The sequence below is a fragment of the Leucopleurus acutus genome, assembly GCF_964270905.1.
Source record: "Leucopleurus acutus genome assembly, chromosome: 15".
Classification (NCBI taxonomy): Eukaryota; Metazoa; Chordata; class Mammalia; order Artiodactyla; family Delphinidae; genus Leucopleurus; species Leucopleurus acutus.
Genome location: NC_139157.1, coordinates 50,049,932 through 50,070,813, shown reverse-complemented (window position 1 = coordinate 50,070,813; position 20,882 = coordinate 50,049,932). Strand labels below are relative to the sequence as shown.

Genomic DNA, 20,882 nt, shown 5'->3' with positions numbered 1-20,882 from the left:
AAATTTAGAGCTATTTCTAATTGTTTGACAGTGTCATTTTTTGTTCTGTAGTGGCTCCCTAATTAGCCTTTGTTTCTAATAATTTTTAATAATTCTATTTGACTTCTAAAACATCTCAGTCCACCTCAGTTCAAAATGGACAAGGCATGGGGCTGTACCGGTTATTTCCGAGATAAAACTTTTCTTTATATCTTTCAAAGTGACTTCAAGAGTTTGCCATTTAAGTCTCTCATCTGATTACAGAATTATTTAAGTGTGATGGCTAATGAAAAAGTCAAAAGAAACAGCATAGCTACCGATTGTGAAGTCATGACTTTTTAAGAGACTGAGACAGCAAAAAAATTGCAGAAAAATTATTCTTTATTGAAAAATACCAATAATACTGACAGACTTCAAAAGCAGTTCACGCCTCCAGAATACAAAGTACTTAATACATTTTTTTCAAGCCTGTTTGCATTTCAAACAAAGCTAGCATTTTTGTAAATCAAATTTGATAACCTGACTAAATATATTTTCCAGCTTTATTATTTAAGGAGCTGTACAACCTCTGAAGTGGGGACCATGAGGTGGGCAGGAGCAGAGGGGCAGAATGCACCTGGGACTGCGCAGCAGTCTACAGCAATATTTCCCATAACTTTGGTGCTGGAAACAAAAATACTGTACAAGACAGCTGCCCTCCAGTGTCAGAGAATCTTGGGAAACAGCATATCAAAAGGTAGCCAGCTTTTCTTATAATTTACACACTTTCATTTAAGATTGCTTTTTGAAGAAAATCTTTAAGAATGCCACTGTAATTTAGTATCATCCAATAACTGAATTAAAAAACTGTATGAAAGAAATGAGCTGTTACCATCATAATGGTCTTTGCCGAGCTGTGAGTAATTTTAGGTGCAAAAAAAATTAACACATATGCAAGTTTAATTTGAAACCACAAAAATTATGTATGTAGGCTCAGATAGTAGCAGTGTTCACTTTATTACTAATAGCTTAACTGGAACAGCCACTCTATTCATTCCACCAGCAGGAATAGCAGCACCAATATCTAAAATCCTTTATGTATCAATATAAAAGCTTACATCATTATCAAAGTCCCATTCTTTGCATGCTCCAATTCTTGTTATTTTTTAACATAAAAGCAACAGGATTTTGAGAGTTACTATTTGCTGTATTAAAAGTTATACAGCATCTTGTACTGTCAAAAAGCAAAATACTGTGAACAGCAGCCCTTCTTCACAGCTCTGAACTTGAAGCTGCCAAGCACTCACTGCTTGTGCCAGCAGTGGCATTTCCACAGTAAAATAGCAGAAACTAAAGGAATCATGGCACAATGGATTTCTGAATTCTTTTATCTACCATTGGTCCTGGGGCTTAGTACCTTCCCCTTGTAGGACAATATCTGCCGATCATTCATCTTCTTTAATGGAGGAAAGGCATCAGGTCATATAGCGGGTAATGGCTCTCAGAGCATAAAGGAGTTCTGCTTGCATCCTAGCTTCTATAAGAAGCAGATTAACGTGAACCTGAATATAAGACACATTATCATTTAAGATAGGATATATGTATACATATAACTGATTCACTTTCTTATACAGCAGAAACTAACACAACACTGTAAAGCAATTATACTCCAATAAAGATGCAAAAAAAAAAGAGATAGGGTTATAAGCATTCACAGTCAGTTTCAGTGCATCTAATAAACACCAGAAATGTTTTCTGTGTGCCACTGAATAACATCAGTTTCTCAAAACAAAAGCTGTCTGATCTTCTTTGGATAGATGTTTTGAGCTTGTATTTATATTCGATCACATCTCTTCTTGAAGGTTTGTTAGAATAACAACTTCCCTGCCAAATCATCATTCACAAACACTCTCTTCTTTCTCTTAAGCAGTTACAGTGATGCCAGCACTCTGAGGAGAGGCCAGCACACCGGTTCTCCCTGTCTTTATTCTTTTACTTTAAACAATAATGAGCTTCTCCCTTCCAAGGGGTATGTGAGACAGCTGATCTGGAATGTTCTTATCTGGGTTGGTAGAAGTGATGGAAGGGGTTTGAGACCCATTAGATTAGGTGAAGGAGAATAAGGATCACTGCTAAGTTAGAGTAAACACAATAGGTACTTACCTTCTCAGAGTGCTTGAACTGCCTCCAGAAGCTATCATACATTCTTTTGGTAACCTTTTCAGGAGTGCAAACAACAGTTTTGATATAAACTTTAAAGCTACGATCCAATAGCTGGTTAATTTCACCATAGTCATAGTCATCATATCTGTTAAAAGATAATGTGAGAATTTTATGTATAGTCTGTTTTATTCTTATGGAAGTACAGACATCAATAGTAAATGCTGTATTCTTTCCCCTCTTTGTGTAGGTAGCTATCCCCCAAAATGACAGCTTTACAATTTTTACGTTTCATTGGGGGTGGATGAATGAGTATAAAGGGGTAAGAAACAGAAGTCAGATGAACAAAAAAATTGCCAGTGCCCAAGCAACAGTATATTTACAATCATGAATAAGCAACCACACTGAGGAACAAATTCTGGAAACAAAGTTTGAGTATTGCTGATATTAAGAAATTAACAAATTAATCAGACAATAATACTTATTGATACTATTACATGATATATCAATTATAATCTATTTGTGTAAATAAATTTTTTTTCTTATGTTTCCAGGAGTTCTTGGGGTCAGATGAGAAAAAAGGGGGAGAGGTGTCTGAGAGGAAAGAATCAGTCTCTAGATGGCTTCACAGTGTCTACACTTGGGAAAGGCTAAGCCAAGATGGTCGTAGGCACCAACGTCTCCTCTGCCGCACTGGCAGATAGTGCCTAGAACTGAAGTCTCCTAATTGGTTTTTAGTAGAAAAGGAAGAAAGCGGGTCCTGTATAACCATTCAGGAGTCTAAAGTCATAGCCTGGCTACTGATAAAGTGAAGAAGCAAGAGAAAGTGTGACTTTACAGCTAAAATAATCAGAAAGTACCACAGCATGGTTGTTTGTGTATGTTAGAAGGTGGTTTATGATGGCTGTGTTTAAATGTGGCTGAATACCTAACAGGATATGAAAGTTTTGTATTTTGATGAAATATCATGGGAGTAGGTACTCTTTAGAAGGGTACTGTAAGAGTTCGAAGTTCCATGAAGGTAGAAGTATGAGTGTGTCAGGAGATAAAAGATGATACAAAGGGAAAAGATACCATAAATGTTCAGAGACAAACTTTGCCTCTTCCTCTATGCTCTTGGGCCAGCTTGCTTGCTCTCCTCTTCCCTGGAGGCATCTGTTATTTAACTCTTGTCAGCATTCCTAACTCTCCCTCCTGCTTAGCTAGGCAAGAGAAAACACACCAAGCTGCAAAAAATCAAGTTTTTGAAGCACAAAATGCATAAAAATAAGCTATTGGGGAGGGGATGGTTTTGAGTATGTTAACGTAGGTCTGTGTGCATATGTGTTCCAAGCACCTGAATAATTTAGGCTAAAGGAAAATACCTCTTCATAAACATAAGAAAACAGACTAACCTTATTCCAAACATGCAGTGAATATAGTTCCAAATAGCCCGTCTCAGCATTGAGGTATCAACATCTTTGTGCATTGCCATTGTATTATAAGTAAGATTGTAAGCAATGTGAAATTTTTCATCGATCAACTGTCCTACATCTGGATAAAGACGATTTACCAAAGAATAACCATGGTCTTCCCAACAATAGTCCTAAATACAGAGAACAGAACAAATGTGAATAATTAAAACATGGCCAACTATAGTTCTATGTCTGTCGCTCTTCGGTGCAGTGAAATTACTGGCAGCTGAAATCCACTGCCTTTCTAGTACATCCCTAGCTCTCAGTTTCACTTGCATTCCAGTTTGATGTTTTCAGTTTCTATACTGCAACATGCAAAAGTTACATTTTGAACTCAGCGAGTTTAAAAACCAGTGGAATCTCTTCCCCTTACACACAGGTCACCCATATTCAGCTTTCTCTCACTGTTTCCCCCGTCAGCCTCCAGAGATGACCCATCTTGGGAGGCCACTCTCCTTTTCTATTGCTGCAGGCATTCAAATGGTCCTCAAACTTTGTAAATTTTTAATTCAAGGTATCCATCATTCATTCTTTTTCCTCCTACCCACCTCTGATTCTCAGCCCTATTAATTGTGTCTCCTAATTAGTTTACCCAAATTAAAGTCTCCCTGCTTCCTTTCTTTCCATCTCAAGCAAAACTTAATAACCTCCCACTTCAATGTTACTACCATATTTATTTTCCTAAAACACCTCTTTGATATTATGCCATCACTATGGTCAAAACCTACAAATCTGATCAATTTTAAACTAACTTCCCACTTATCCTTTGCTTGAAGGTCTTAGCAGCCCAGTCAGTTTATGATCCCTTCCCTCAACCTATACTCAGTTATTGCCTACAGTCTCCTCTGCTTACAATGCCCATGCTTTTAAACCATTCAAATCTCTCAAATCCTAATCTCCCTCCATAAAATTTTCCAGTCCACATGATCCCTTCAATTGTAATCTTTTATATTTCATGATACAACTTCACTATTGAGTAAAATATTCTATAATTCTTCCTTGTGCCTAATTCTGTCTCCTTAAACAATATGTTAGTTCCTTGAGCAAAGAAAAAAAATCATAGTTCTCAAATATTTTCATAATTCTGGTAGAAGAGTTATAATAGCCCCTGCACAATAATTGGGAAAGTTGGGAACACCAACTCATCTGAATTATATATTTACCTATCTAAATGAAATATATAACAGACTGTTTAAGAAAAACATTTAAACTACAGTATGTTTCTACTGACGGATTGGAAGCGGTCTTACAAAACTACAGCACAGAATAGATAAATGTTTGCTAATTGACGATTCTCAACTTTTATTCTGGAACTAGAAGATACAGCAATTGTTACTCCTGAGATATACTTGCAAAGCACTTAGCACAGTGCCTCCTGCCAAAGTGAAAACAGAGAAGGACCCTGGTATCCTGGAGGACAACGAGGTCCCTAAGTTTCCATGGACTCAGTATATACAGAATTGTACTGGGAAGTTTTACTGTGTATTTCAAAGTTAATGATTATGGAGCTAAACAAACTGGGTCTACCAACAATAATTCTACTCCCTACCCCAGTAACTTTATTTATTCTAAGAGATGGGTGCTAAGTAATTTTGGAATAAGATTTATTTATGTGAATCCTCTTTAAGCTTTAAATTTGAAACCTTTAAAAATTCTCATTGCTTCAAATGACATTCAGTTCGTATTTTAAAGGGAATTAGGTTATTGTAATCATGGTTTATTTTCTATGGTATCTGTAAAAACTCACCCAAATTAAAAAGAAAACAAAAAATCTGCTTTCCCTATAAGTCCTAATTTAAGCAAATCTTTCACTCTTTCTCATCCTCTTTCGCTTCACCCCCACACACATAATGCCTGAGATGCTGTGAGGACATTTCTCTTGTCACTCAGGCCTGGTGCATATCAGGGCAGAAATCGCCTCACTTTAACACTGGGGCTCAGTAAAACAGTGCTATAAAAGCAAGCTAGGTTCAAACACAACTATTATTTATTGTTTAGTTATAGTAGGAACTTTAACTGGGTTTCTGCATACCATCTCTGGGAACCTAACCACTATTGTAATTTTGCTTTATGGGTGAATGTGTTTTGAATTCTGAGCAACTGATTTATGAACTTTAACAATATAATAAACATACCTAAGGGAATTACGTGTACGTAGAAAAGTTATTTTTCTCTGCATTGCTTTCTGTTCTCAAATCCAGATGGCTCTTTCTTATTTTAAGTCAGATTGAGGTATTTCTAATTGAGCATGTACATACAACAAGTTGTCATTTTACCTGGACTCGAAATGTTGGGACGTGCATTCCGTGTCTAGAGAAATCCTTATAGCCATAACTAGTATCCTCAAAGTGACGAGATACATCTCTTGCTGGTGTAACTTCTTCATCATCTGAAATAATTTAAAAAAAAAAACCACTGAAAGCCTTTCAAAAACAGGATGCTAGTTAAAATTCATTTTACCTATAACAAGTAAAAACAGGATTACCCTTTCTCTGACACTGAGTAACCAATATCAACTAAAATAAAGTCTTAAAACTATACAGAGAAATAGCCTACTTACTAATAAATGGAATATAATAAAAGTAGATTCTGTTATTAAAAAAATACTCATGGTTAATTTTCTGTTTTTAATTCCTCTCTCTCACAGATCCTCTCTCCCTCTGTGTCCCGACTGTAGTTTATAGATACTAGGTTCTACTGAAAAGTATGTACTCCAAGTATGAACACCCTTTTGAATAATCTTTATGGTGATAACAAATATAAACTTTAAACTTTATGCTCTAAACTTTAGCACTTGGACTATTTTTAATGTCACACAATATATAAAATGATCTCTTTAACAGCTCAAAGGTCCTAGAAACAATTCTAAAATGATGAACAAAGGAAAGAGGTTCTGTGTGTCACTGTTTTTACAATGTTTCCTGCACTGCTTCTAAGCCTTTTCAGATTATCTTCATGTTTAGGGGTCGATGAGATTATAGTTTCAAGTAAATAAAATCAAAGACTTCTCCTCAAGCTAACATCCAACCTCCATTTATACAAATTTGATTTTTTCTTTGCTATTAAGAAACTTGCTTTTAACATATACTCTTTGTCCCACTCTATTATTGTCAAAATACACTGACACACTTTATTAACTTTTTTCCTTTAAATTATCTGGTTTACATATTAAATCCTATAGCCTACAATTGATAAAGGCCAAACATAAAGGATTTACGTTGTTGTTAGTTATCTAAGAAGTAGCTCCTTTTCACAAATCATAGAATTTTAAAGCTGGAAGCAATCTCAGGCCTTTATGAATGCAATTTCCTCATTTTAAAGAAGAGGAAAAAAAGCACTCAATGTTAAATGACTTATATTCACAAAGTTTATTAGCAGTGATTTTAGTATTAGAACCCAAATCAAATGTCCTCTCTCTTAGTCTAGTGCTGTTTTCACTATAATTTCCTTTTCTACCTATGCAATAACCTTTCTAAAAGGAAAGCCATATTTGGATTAAACTTAAAAGCTTTTGCACAGCAAAGATAACCTACAGAATGGGAGAAAATATTTGCAAACGAAGCAACTGACAAAGAATTAATCTCCAAAATATACGAACAGCTCATGCAGCTCAGTATCAAAAAAACAACCCAATCCAAAAATGGGCAGATCTAAATAGAGATTTCTCCAAAGAAGGCATACAGATGGCCAAAAAGCACATGAAAATATGCTCAACATCACTAATTATTAGAGAAATGCAAATCAAAACTACAATGAGATATCACCTCACACTGGTCAGAATGGCCATCATCTTATCTCAAAGAGTAAATGCTACAGCTGTTGCTGGGAATGTAAACTGGTTCAGCCACTATGGAGAACAGTATGGAGGTTCCTTAAAAAACTAAAAATAGAGTTAACCATCTGATCCAGCAACACTACTCCTGGACATATATATGGAGAAAACCATAATTTGAAAATACATGCACCCCAATGTTCATTACAGCAGTATTTACAATAGCCAAGATATGGAAGCAACCTAAATGTCCATCAATAGAGGAGTGAATAAAGAAGATGTGGTACCTATATACAGTGGAATGTTACTCAGCCATAAAAAGGAACAAAATAATGTCATTTGCCACAAGATGAATGGACCTGGAGATTATCATGTTAAGTGAAGTTAAGTCAGACAGAGAAAGACAAATACCATATGTCGCCGCTTACATGTAGACTCTAAAAAAAGTGGTACAAATGAACTTATTTACAAAACAGAAATAGAGTCACAGATGTAGAAAACAAATCTATGGTTACTGGGGGGAAAAGGGGGGAGGGATAAACTGGGGGATTGGAATTGACATATACACACTACTATATACAAAATAGATAACTAATAAGGACCTACTGTATGGCACAGGGAACTCTACTCAATACTCTGTAATGACCTATATGGGAAAAAAATCTGAAAAAAAAGTGGATATATGTATAACAGATTCACTTTGCTGTACACTTGAAACTAATACAACATTGTAATCAACTATATTCCAATAAAAAAGGATACTTTTATTTAAATTCTCTTAAAAATTGGGCTTTTGTTTTTGGACACAATAGACATTTTATTGACTATGTAATGGTTGCTTTTACCTGAAGAGAAGACAAACATGCTCTCTCTTTTTTCTATTTCAAAACGTGAAGCCATCTCTTCCTGACTTGCCTCTTCTTCATCTCGACATTCCTGTAACTGCTTCATCTTTTCCATGAGGGCTTCGACCTCAAAGAAGGAATCACTTACCTGAAAAGAAAGTGCAATTAAGGTTACATATGTCAAACACGGAATGAAACTTTTGAATTTTATTAAGTCTGTTTCATAAGAATTTGCATCTTACTACAATATAAGAAAAGATCTTCTTATAATTTTAATGCACATGGATGAATCAAAAACAATTATTTGGGGCTTCCCTGGTGGCGCAGTGGTTGAGAGTCCGCCTGCCGATGCAGGGGACACGGGTTCGTGCCCCGGTCTAGGAAGATCCCATGTGCCGCAGAGCGGCTGGGCCCGTGAGCCATGGCCGCTGAGCCTGCGCATCCAGAGCCTGTGCTCCAGAACGGGAGAGGCCACAACGGTGAGAGGCCCGCATACCGCAAAAACAAAAAAACAACAATTATTTGGCCTATTATATATACAGATATTTAAATTTTAAAATATAAGAGAAAAATGATTTTTAAGAACACATTCTAATGTTTTACCTTTTATTACTAAAATTAGTAATAATATTACTATCAATGCTAAATTTTAAAAATTTAACACTACTTGTCGATTTAAAACAGAACTGAATATTTAAGAGTTAAGCTTTTACTTGCTCAATCAGTTAAATAAGGTACACAAAGTATAAGTGCTTTTGCATCAACTGTGTACACTGGGCATGTTGTCAATAGACAGGCATACCTCAGGTATATTGTGGGTTCAGTTCCACACCACTGCAACAAAGCGAGTCATGAATTGTTTGGTTTTCCAGTGCATATAAAAGTTATGTTTAGGGACTCCCCTGGTGGCACAGTGGTTAAAAGTCTGCCTGCCAATGCAGGGGACACGGGTTCGAGCCCTGGTCTGGGAAGATCCCACATGCTGTGGAGCAACTAAGCCCGTGCACCTCAACAACTGAGCCTCTGCTCTAGAGCCCACGAGCCACAACTACTGAAGCCCGCGCGCCTAGAGCCTGTGTTCTGCAACAAGAGAAGCCACCTCAACGAGAAGCCCGCACACCGCAACCAAGAGTAGGCCCCGCTCGCTGCAACTAGAGAAAGCCCGCGCGCAGCAATGAAGACCCAATGCAGCCAAAAATACACTATACTGTACTGTACATTATACTGTATACTGTACTATACTATATACTATACTGTTTATACTGTAGGCTATTAAGTGTGCAATAGCATTATGTCTAAAAAAACAAGGTACATACCTTAATTTAAAATTTATTGCTAAAAAATGCTCAACACCTGGGAACAGGGAGCTTATCTACTAGGGAAGTTTTTAAAAATTCTATTATTTCACTATTATCTCATTTAATAGAGGGATAACTAGGAACAGTACTTTTTCTTTAGCCTTGTACTAAATCAAAGGTGGGGAAGGACAACAATCCAACTCTAAGTATCCTAGCAACTGATGTACTCTCCCTTAGACCATCTCATAACCTTTAAGCTTTGATAAATAATCAGTGGCCATATGCAGGCCTCCAACAACAATCCAGATAGCTCAACAGAGGGTGGAACTGATGGTCTTGGGCGTTGCCAGCACAGCACAGTGATCAACCTTGGGAACATGATTTTCCCTCCTGTGCTAATCTCACCATATATAAATGCTACCTCTTATTTAGTACCTGATAAATGCCAAGCACTGTACTAGGCCTTTTAACCTTTTTTTTTTTTTTTTTTTTTTTTTGCCTTTTACCTCTTTAGAGACATTTCATTTAAACTTTACAATAACCTTGTGTTTGACCTTCATTTAGAAATGAAAGAATGGAGGCTCAGAGAGGTTAGATAACTTGCCCACAGTCAAATATACGTTAACAAATACACGTTAAAGTCAAATATATAAATTTAACCTGTCCAAATCTGTTTAAAATAATACAACTGAGAAAATCTGTGCAAAGTATTCAGAAGACTGTAATGTTGTTTCTCTGATTTCAATTTGGAAATATAAACCCTTTTCTCTTTCACTACAGCTAAAGAATGCAGAGGGAATTTTGACTCATCATATATAGAATTCAAATTTGCTTACAGAAAGTTCAACTCATTCTGATCTGTTTCAAAGGAATAACATAACTGAGAAAATATAAAAGCCAGAGAAGAGAAGGAATACAGATAAAAGCATTTTAATAAATTTACATTCACTTTTATATATATTTGTGAGAAGTTAAAACATGAAGAAGTATTTTAAAAGGAGAAATTCCAGATCAAGGCTGATTAAATCTTCTAAAAAGTAATTAAGAAGACAGCCTGTTTCTTCTGTGCAAAAGGATGTGATCAGCATCAGGAAGTTTCTACCACCAAGTTCCACTGTTCTCAGTCTCCCCTCATCTCACTCAGTAGCTGTTCAATACCAGATGGCTCTGATGGGGCACATTGCTGGTGGCTTCTGATCCTAAAATTATTCAAATGTAACCTCCTAGAGGGTCTTATAATTTTGTATGTCCCTTAGCATCAGACTAGTGCTGAGCATTTGGAGGCAGACAATAAATACTTGCTGAATGAACAGGTATGGGGGCCTAATATCTTTTTGGACTTAATAGGGTAGATTTTCTTAAAAGCCAAATGAAAAAATAATATAACAGCAATTACTGTGATTACTCTTAGGATGATCCTATAATAAATAATAGATACTTACCGAAACATTTCCTGCTGAGTTGACCTGCATCTCATCCACACTGTGATTGCCATTTGTAATGTCACAGATGCAGTAGTTACTAACAGAAGGAGGTCTGAATGTGTGGCCACCATCACAATGAATTTCTGGACTGATTCCACAGCCAAATGTGAACGAGGCAAGAGAATGATAGTGTGTAAGTAGAACTACTGCATGTACCAGTTCTGCAAGGGACCAGCTGTGCTCTTCAGCTTTCAAAAGTCCCTTGGGAAAAAAAACGAGAACATTTTTATGCTGGGGTATGGTATTGATGAAAGAATACAGTTCATCTTGGTATTTAACCTACTGAAAACAGGATTAGTTACTATATAAAACTTAAAATTACAATTTGAGGCATGTAGAACCCAGAATTTGCTAATTTTTATGAATATGTATTCACAAATAGAGCTTAAGATAAACTGATAACGACACATTCGTTATTATTTTGACTTTCTGAAATCCTGATTTAAAAATGTAGAACACATTTTGTTTAAAAGCAGTTGCCATATCTCAGATGATGGATTATGAATGCATTAACTATGTTGTTAGTGCAGTCTCAAACGAAATGTAATGAATTTGTGTTTAAAGTAGAAGCTACTGTGTAAAATACGCCTGTTTTTCTTTATTATCAGGCCTCCTCAAGGAATTTTTAAAAAGTGGTTTGAACAGCTTGACTCTGAATATTCTTAAATCATCAAATTATATTTATTTTAAAAATTATGCTCAAGGTAAAGTCTACAGTTCTTCAAAGTCTTACAAATCTGTGTCCATTTCTGCTTCATTATCTATTTTATAATATGTAATTTTATATTACTAGACAATGTAACAGACATTGCATTAATCATATTCAAATCTTGTATCTCCTTGATAAAAAGATGCTTCAATTACATAAAAGAATCTAAAATATTCTAGGGAATTCCCTGGAGGTTCAGTGGTTAGGTCTCTGCACTTCCACTGCAGGGGGCATGGGTTCCATCCCTGGTCAGGAAACTAAGATCCCACAAGCCTTGAGGCATGGCCAATAAATAAATAAATAAATATTCTAAAAAAAGAGAAAGACAACACCAAAAATATATTGTATTTTTAAGAATTTCTACTGCATGGTAGATTCTTTTAGAGAATGTCCATCTACTTTTATTCTATTATCTTTATTAATAAATAGAACCAGACAAAACTAGTTTAAAATGGTATTTTAAAAAGATAACACAACAAGATGCCACTTTACATCTATGAGAATGGCTAAAATCCAGAACACTGATAACAACAAATACTGACAAGGATGTGGAGCAACAGGAATGCTCATCCATTGCTCATGGGAACACAAACTGGTATAGCCACTTTGGATGACAGTTTCTTACAAAGCTAATAAACACAAGCTTATCATACGATCCAGCAATCACACTCCTAGTTATTTACCCAACTGAGTTGAAAACTTATGTCCACCAAAAAGCCTGCATGTGAATGTTTGTAGAAGCTTTATTCATAATTGCCAAAAACTGGAAGTAACCAAGATGTCCTTCAATAGATGAATGGATAAACTGAGGTACATCCATACATGTATTTTTCAGCAATAAAAAATGAGCTACCAAGCCATGAAAAACCATGGAGAAACCTTAAATGCATACTGACAAGCTAGTCTGAAAGGGCTATATACTGTGTGATGCCAACTATATGACAGTCTGGAAAAGGTAAAACCATAAAGACTGTAAAAAAGAGCAGTAGTTTCAGGGGGAAGGGGAGAGAGATGAATAGAGGGAGCATAGGAGATTTTGAGAGAAGTGAAACTATTCTTTATGATACCATAATGGTGGATAACACGACATTATGCAGTTGTCAAAACCCATAGAACTGTACAACACAAAGAGTGAACCCCAATGTAAATTAGACATTATTAATTCATCAGTTACAGCAAATGTACTATACTAATACTAGATGTTAGTAATAGAGAAACTATGTGTGTGTGGGCGGGGGGTGGTGGATGGTTGACGGGGGTAGAATATGGGAACTCTACTTTCTGTGCCATTTTTCTGTAAACCTAAAACTGCTCTAAAAATTAGTCTAATTTTTTTTTTTTTAATGACACCCTAGATATATTCTCTACTTACCTCAATATGTTCTTTGGTAATAAGCCAAGGTCTATGGGCTAACACTTTGTTAAGTTCTCCTAAATTCTGTAGTTTTTGAGGAGCATTCTCTAAACCATTAAGCCACTTGGGGTCTCCACCAACATGAAGGAAATCGTTTACATGGAGATTCACTAAGTAGGAGCACTGATGTCTTGCTGCAGCCTTAAGAGAAAACAAAAAGATTATTCTAATTACACATATTAAAATCTTGAACAACTACAAATCTTTTTCTTTACAATATGCAAAACAGCTAATTAAGTTTTTGATTAGTATGTTTTCAAATTTTCCATATACTACAGAAATGAAGTTTTCATATAAACATTTAAAAATTCATACACTATAGAAAGCACCTCAAAAATATCTCAAGAACAAATAAAATATCTGATCAAAGTATCTGAACTTTAGAAAAATTTTATACCTACTGTCAGAACCTCAGATTAAGAAGAAACTTCAATTAAGGTGCCAACCATAAAACAATGGAATATTATTTATAAATTGAACATGAGTACCACCACTTATGTCAATCTGAACTATCAGTGAAATAATCTTGTGTTCTACTTTATTCTCGTATTTAATAGAAAATGGTTCTCAACAGAGTGTAAATACATATTTCTTTTTCTGTTATATTTGACAGCGTACTTATTTAGAAAGAGGAAAAATAGATACTACCTAACAGGAATTCGATTAGAAGTTAGAATATAAGTATTTATTCCTGTGTTTGAAGCATTAACCATCTCTTAAAAAGATTAATAAAGCAGGCAGAAAGAATTTTTCACTGAATGTTTACAAACCATTATTCCAATGTAGTGCCGATAATGTAGGGGTAATGGCCCATCCATTTGCAGTAGATAGTGTTGAGTTTTTAAGAAACTTTCTAAATATTGTGGGTGAAAAACCATCACTAAGGTAATATTATCCAAACGACCCAAAGCAGCAAAAGAATCTGCAAATAAAGTATGCATCTGTGCGTCTTCACTCCCCACTTGGAGAATCTGTATGAAAGAGAGGAAAACCATGGTTTCAGAAATTGTAAATTGGTGTAAAAGAAAGAAAACATGCAGGGGAAGGAAAAAAAAAAGGAATATGCATGCACTGCACTCTAAGTGTCACCTAGAAGCAGATTAAATTTGGCTTAAAGAGAGGTTATAATTCTACAAATTTAACTCAACTTGTTGCAAGATAGCAGAATAAAGAGTCACATATCATGTAGTAGGGGAAAAACAACAAAGGCCGGACATTAAAGGCCATCTAGATAGGCTGCTTGCAGACTTGACCAGAATCCAGACATCCAGATCTAAATCCAGAACCCAGATTTAGATTATCAAATTTGCAGAGCTTGCAAACAGACCCTAATGCCTTTCCTTTTAACAACACCTACTCTCCCTCAATTTACAGAGAACCAAAATTAACTAACAGTAAACAATCCCTGTGAAAACAAAGTATAGGAGCATTTACATATTTAGAATTAAAGATCCAATCTAGCATTGATACCAGCCTGTGGAGTTGGCCAAGACCAAGTAACTCGGCTTATGGGCACACCTAAGCAACATCTAAATATAAGCAGGTGGCATATCATTGGTCAGAAAAAAGTCTTGCCTTTGCTTGATTAAATATGGGTGTTAGAAAAGCATCATGAAATACTAGAAATCAACATGACTATAACAGCTTTTTAATCCCACATATTCACTGCCAAAACATGATGATTAACTTGTGTAAAGCATATTGTTGACCAACAACTTGTTCAGATGCGAAGATGTGGGTCATGAAAGCTTTTCCTTAAAAGCATACAGTTCACTATGTACTTTCACAAACAACATACCTCCTTTTCTGGGATGAATCTGCTTGGTCCGTGTCCTAGTGGTCGAGGAATTCTAATTCCAAGTTCCTAGAAAAGAAAACTACACCATCTCAGGCCTCCAGCAGTAAACAACATGAACTGAGGCCACAGGAATGGGAGAGAAAAACAGCCAGTTGAACAGAGACTGGCTTGTTCTGGTGATTTATTTTCATGGCCATATATATATACCAGATCCTCTGTGTGCATCACATAGCTGACAACAGTTTATAATACAACTCTGACTAAAAACAATAAAACCTGTTTCACTAAAACCAGAGTTTTGCATAAAGTACTTGGCAGAAAGTCTAGAACAGAAAGTTCAGCACATAGCAGCCAACCCTGTGGATTGTCAGTGATACAAAATAAGACCAATGTGTTTGTACATCCAAAACCCAACCAACCAAAATATCAATCCCTGTGCATCTTGTCCGGAAATGAAAAAGCCATAACCTCTACCTAGATGTCTTAAACTGAAAGAAGTGTAATTATTACTACATCTATAATAACACTTCACAAGAACAGAAATACTATGAAAAATAAAAAAGCTATTTAAATCCACAAAAGAGAAAGTAGTACAGGGCATGGTTTCTCTGTGCTTGAGTAAAACAATTTTAGAGAAATTAATTTTGTGAGTTTTCCTTAAATTTTTAATTTATAGGATCTCATCAACTTTGCTTATATTATATTTTAGAGGAGCTCAACTAATTAAAAAATAAATGGTTTTCTGCCTTTTGACATAGTGAACCTAGAATTCTTTATGTGACAGTGTAGTGTGGTTAACAAAAACTGACAATCTACTGTTAGGCTTCCATCTTTTCCCTCAATACAGTGTGCTAATAGAAATAAAACCAAAATGTAATTCAGACTTTTTTTTTTTCTTTTTGAGGCTCATGTCCTATCACTCTAGTCTCTAAACAAAAAACCCCCTCCTTCTTTAACAACTAAATATTAACCCTTGCTTATATAATTACATACAAATATTATTTCTACCCTCTCTCTACTGCTTCCAAAAGTCCTTCATGATATAAACCAGATGCTTTCCTTTTAAAGGAAAAAAAGGGGGGAGGGGGCAGTCAGAGAAGAACATGTGGCAACAATTCAAGAAATCTGGTCCAAGTGAATGAAAACCTTTTGAGCAGAATGGATTTTTAAAAATTAAGCAGGCAGGACAAAATTGAAGAGAATCTTAATTAGGAGAACTCAAGATTCAGATTCAAAGTAGGCTGGATTTGCCAACTAAATCTAAAATTTTATATATGTTTCAAATAATCTTGTATTGGAGGTCAGTGATTTCTTACTCTGATAATTCCACACTTATACTGAAGACAGTAATGTCTAATAACCATGCCCCTCATTAGAGGAGGCACTAAATTCACTGGCCCAGCCATGTATGTGTCTCAATTTTAATATCCTACAATAAATGCAAGGAAAAAACCCACATTCCTGCTATTCAATACATCATCTTGGCACAAATGCAGCCATTTATATAAAATGATGACTCTATTGGCCTTTCTGATTTAATTACATATATTTCTAACAAAATATATTGGGCAAGACTTTAAGGCTAAAAATCAATACCCCTTCTCAGTTCTTTACTATCTTATTTAAACAAAATGCATTTTAGCAAACACCCCATTTCAGGGGTTTATTATTCATTTTCTACCTAAGAGACACTATTCTTATGACTTTAGTATACAAAAGGTGGCATTTCAAAGGAGGAGAAATGGATTATTCAACAAATGATTTTGGTACAACTGGAGAGCCACTCAGAAAAAAGTGAAATTGGAGGCTTAAATCATACTTTACTCCACAATAAATCAGATATAAGTGTAAAAAACAAAAATAAAAAACATTACAGTATTAGAAGAAAATACCTTAGGACTTAGGTCTAAGAATGCCACAAAACCAGGAAATCATAAAATATAAGATTGATAAATTTGATGACATAAAAATAAAGACTTTCATATGGGAAAAATAAACATATAAAGTCAAAAGCAAACAGAAAACTTGGACATATATTTGCAACTCATATAGCAAAGGGCTAAATTTTTTTAATACATAAAGACAAATCACTAAGAAAACCCCCAACAACCTCACAGAAAAATGAACAAAGGACATGGACAGTTCAAAGAAAATGAAATATAAATGGCTGAAAAAATGATCAACCCTCACAATAAAACACTGAGATACAATTTTGCACCTAAAATACTGCTTAAGATCAAAAAGTTTGATGATAGGCTGTGTTGGAGAGGGGGTGGAGAAATAGCCATTCATTGCTTATACTTTCTGATGGGAGTGTTTTGAAGTGTGAGGAAAAAATATCAAGAAACATAAAAGGAGTATAAATTACTACAACCTCTAGGAGGGCAATCTGAAATACTGATCAATATTTAAAAGTTACATACCCTAATCAATAATTCCATCCTAAACATTACCCTATACTCACATTTCTAAAATGTCATGTGTAAAAGTATAATCACTGCAACATTGTTTCTAGTAGTACAAGATTTTATAAAGCAACCTAAGTGCTCATCAATAGAGTACTGTTTCAACAAAGTTTAGTATGATCATAGACTAGAATAGCATGAAGTCCTCACAAAGAATGAAGCAGTTCTATACAAGTTGGCTTTAAAAGATCTCCAAGATATATTATGTGGGGGGAAAAAGACAAAGTATATAATATGTATATATTATGTTACTATTTGTAAGGAAAGAGAAAAAAATTACCAATTCCATTTCTAGGACTGTATCCTACAAATACATTAGCAGCATGTGGATTGTGTATGTGTGTGTGTTTATTTTTTTAAAAATAAGACCAGATTCCTAGCACATGGGCCTCAAAACAAAGAGGTTGAAGTATATTGTTTTGGTTTTATTTCTATACCAAATAGATAGTTTATATATCAAACTTACAAAACAATAGCTTTACAGTTCCAAGAAAGTGACTATTAATGTTTCAGAAATGGAATATTTTCCTATAGGCATGCCAAAGGTCTTTCCCAATGGTCCTTTCTAATTCTCAAGTCTTTGAAAGTCTATCCCTGTAGCCAAATTTAGTGGCCATACTGGTATCACTGTCTCCCCTCTTCCTTGCCTTCAAAGGTCAAATCTTTCTTTCCCAGTTCCTTTAGAAATAGATTCTTTTATGTATTTTATGAAAAATTATGTGTTTTAAAACAGGATGTTAAGAAAAAGCAAACATTCTCAGGAACGGACTATAAACCTATTATGCTAAGAACCTCTTACTGTTAAGATCACATTCATTCCTTGGTGAGGTACCAGTCTAACAAAGCAGGGGACAGAATAGAAGAACTGAAGAAAGGAAAGGAATGGAACGGAGTCTCTGATATTTAAGACTCCAATTTCATTATTTTACTTACGGCTAGTTCTAGGTAAAATAGAATTTTATGAACTCTGAAACTGCATCCCCATTTATCCTAATCCAGATACTGTCAGGAAGCAGGTCATTGATTCTGTCTAGCCTTCCACAGCACACAAATTGAGCTCTAACTTATGGGAAAAGGAAACAGGTGACAATTATCTTGAAAACAGCCAGGAAGTCTGGTTCTAGAGTTGGTGTCTTCAATTAATTACTCTCAAAAGCTCCTCTTTAAGAGCTTTTGAGGGACTTCCCCGGTGGCGCAGTGGTTAAGAATCTGCCTCCCAATGCAGGGGACACGGGTTCGAGCCCGGTCTGGGACAATCCCACATGCCGCGGAGCAACTAAGCCCATGCGCTGCAAGTACTCAGCCTGCACTCTAGAGCCTGCAAGCCACAACTACTGAGCCCGCGTGCCACAACTACTGAAGTCCGCGCGCCTACAGCCCGTGCTCTGCAATGAGAAGCCACCATAATGAGAAGCCCATGCACCGCAACCAAGAGTAGCCACCACTCTCCGCAACCAGAGAAAGCCCGCGCACAGCAACGAAGACCCAATGCAGCCAAAAATGAATAAATAAGTAAATAAATTTTTTAAAAGAGCTTTTGATACTTAAAGGTCTTTTTAGATACCATTATTATTATACAATAGTATTCTTGATTTCTAAAGGGGTAAAAGTTTCAACTTTCTGGAAAACTCACTTTTGAAACACTTCCTAGTCACATGACAAATTAGTTGCTACCCTATTTTCTAGCAGGTATTGATTACAAAAAAAAAAATAAGGCACTGCAGGTCTTCAATGGTGTGATCGTAAGCCAAACTAAGTGCACTTCATAACGTCCTAAAGGTTCCTTCAATTGTGCCTTCATATGTACCTGTAAGAAACTGAATTACAGACTTTGAACAAATTTTGGCCAATCTAAATTCAAGGAGGCAGAACTTGCCAACGGCAAATGGCCTTGTTGTGAAGCAGATGTAAATGCTAACCACAGCACAAACCTCACAGGCTCTTGGTGAAGGTGTGGCTGGGAAATCTAACATGGGAACTAACAGTCTTCTCCTCTCAACAGTCCTCCTCATCAGCATCTTTGAAGACATAGCAACAGCCTCTGCCATCACAACATTGCTGCAAATCTCTGACGCGATATCTGTTTCCTCTACAGTGTATACTAAAACACTAATTTTCACAGTATGAAAATTCTCAGCAAATGTTGACAGCACCACAGAATGACTAATGTATGTAATGTATCACTGTATGAATCTGTGTTTATGAATTTACTGTTCTAATCAGATTTTTCAAATTTCTCAGATACATTTATGAATCCATATGAATATCTTTAACCAAAAAAATGAACAGTTTGCCACAAGTGCAAAATGAGAGCATTTGTTGGCTTACAGTGTCTATCTACATGCAAAACTAGTTGAAAAGTAAAAATGATTAGATCACTTCAATCATTTTATTTTTTCTCACTGCACTTGGTACATTATTAAACTGTCTAGATGTCTTAATACTGATAATCACAATAATATTAATTTTGATATTTTAAAAAATTACAAAAGCAGTTCTGTTTGAAACACATTTCAACAAGGCAAAAATATGCTGTGTAAAAAGTAAAAGTTCCCATCCCACTCTTCCTTATTTATGAGAATCATTGCCTATAGCTGGGTGCTAGCCTTTTGACATTTGAAATTTTTAAATAGAAATGAAGAAATCTAGAAGCATTATAAAGAAATCTTCCTATTATAACGACATGTACTAGTGCTTCTTCTAAAATTGTCATTAACTCTTTTATAGGGAATTTAGAAATACTCAAAGTTCAGGTACCTCTTTTTCCAGTGTCTGGTCTTCTATGAAATACATTCTAGAAAAATAAAAACTCACTGACTTCAAAGTACTGGCTTTGTAAGGCCGACTTAGGCCATATGTGTGCCCTATACTTTAGTCAGGAGTTCCATTCCTGGAAAGGGTTTAATTTAAAGGCACTGTGGAAGCTTGCTATTTGAAAGAGTTGTGTTATTAATTCTTTTGTAAAGTGAATAGTTTTCCTATAAAGCACTACTTCCTAATTTATCTTCCCACATGTTGGAGGTTTTAAAAATGAAATACAACTATACAAAGGTTCCTGGTGTCCCGAACACAATCCCATAGGCTCTGTAATCAATGTGCAAGCTATTGATAAAATGTATCTGTATCTTCCAGTTGACATGGCTATATTTAGAGATTCTAGATCTGGGCAAAAACCAGGATTCTGCACACAAATACCACCAGAAATAACAGATTCAAGCACAATGATTGAGGCTCAAAATGAGAACAGATCTGTTACGGCCTGCAAACAGAAACTGTAAATTCTATTTCAACACTTTCACACTCTTTTCTATGATAAAGTTTCAAAGCAACAGTTATGAGACTTTTTTTAGGTTGTTGTATTATCTGGAAACAAGGAGCACATTATGTATCCATGAATGCTAAAATCTAGAAAAAGCATTTGGTGTTCTACAACCTTCAGGAGAAAGTGTCTTCATTTAAGTTTATATGAATATATGTAGTATATCATGGTGTAGACTCCATTTACAAAAATATATATACATATAA

General features: G+C 35.4%; 1 protein-coding gene across 3 annotated transcripts in view; it reads right to left on the bottom strand.

The window, feature by feature from the left end:
- Nucleotides 1-342: 342 nt before the first annotated feature.
- SESN1 (sestrin 1) overlaps nt 343-20,882 on the bottom strand; it is a gene marked incomplete at its 5' end in the record, with an annotated part of 107,562 nt that continues 87,022 nt past the window's right edge. For 2 of the 3 annotated variants that reach the window (XM_082856016.1, XM_082856018.1), the window contains 9 exons: nt 343-1,520; nt 2,122-2,266; nt 3,513-3,703; nt 5,849-5,961; nt 8,190-8,337; nt 10,930-11,172; nt 13,053-13,235; nt 13,865-14,065; nt 14,893-14,958. In XM_082856016.1, coding sequence (XP_082712142.1) covers nt 1,434-1,520; nt 2,122-2,266; nt 3,513-3,703; nt 5,849-5,961; nt 8,190-8,337; nt 10,930-11,172; nt 13,053-13,235; nt 13,865-14,065; nt 14,893-14,958 — 1,377 coding nt within the window. In that variant the 3' untranslated portion in view covers nt 343-1,433. The remainder of the gene's footprint in view (nt 1,521-2,121; nt 2,267-3,512; nt 3,704-5,848; nt 5,962-8,189; nt 8,338-10,929; nt 11,173-13,052; nt 13,236-13,864; nt 14,066-14,892; nt 14,959-20,882) is intronic. The other variant, XM_082856017.1, reaches the window with a different exon arrangement.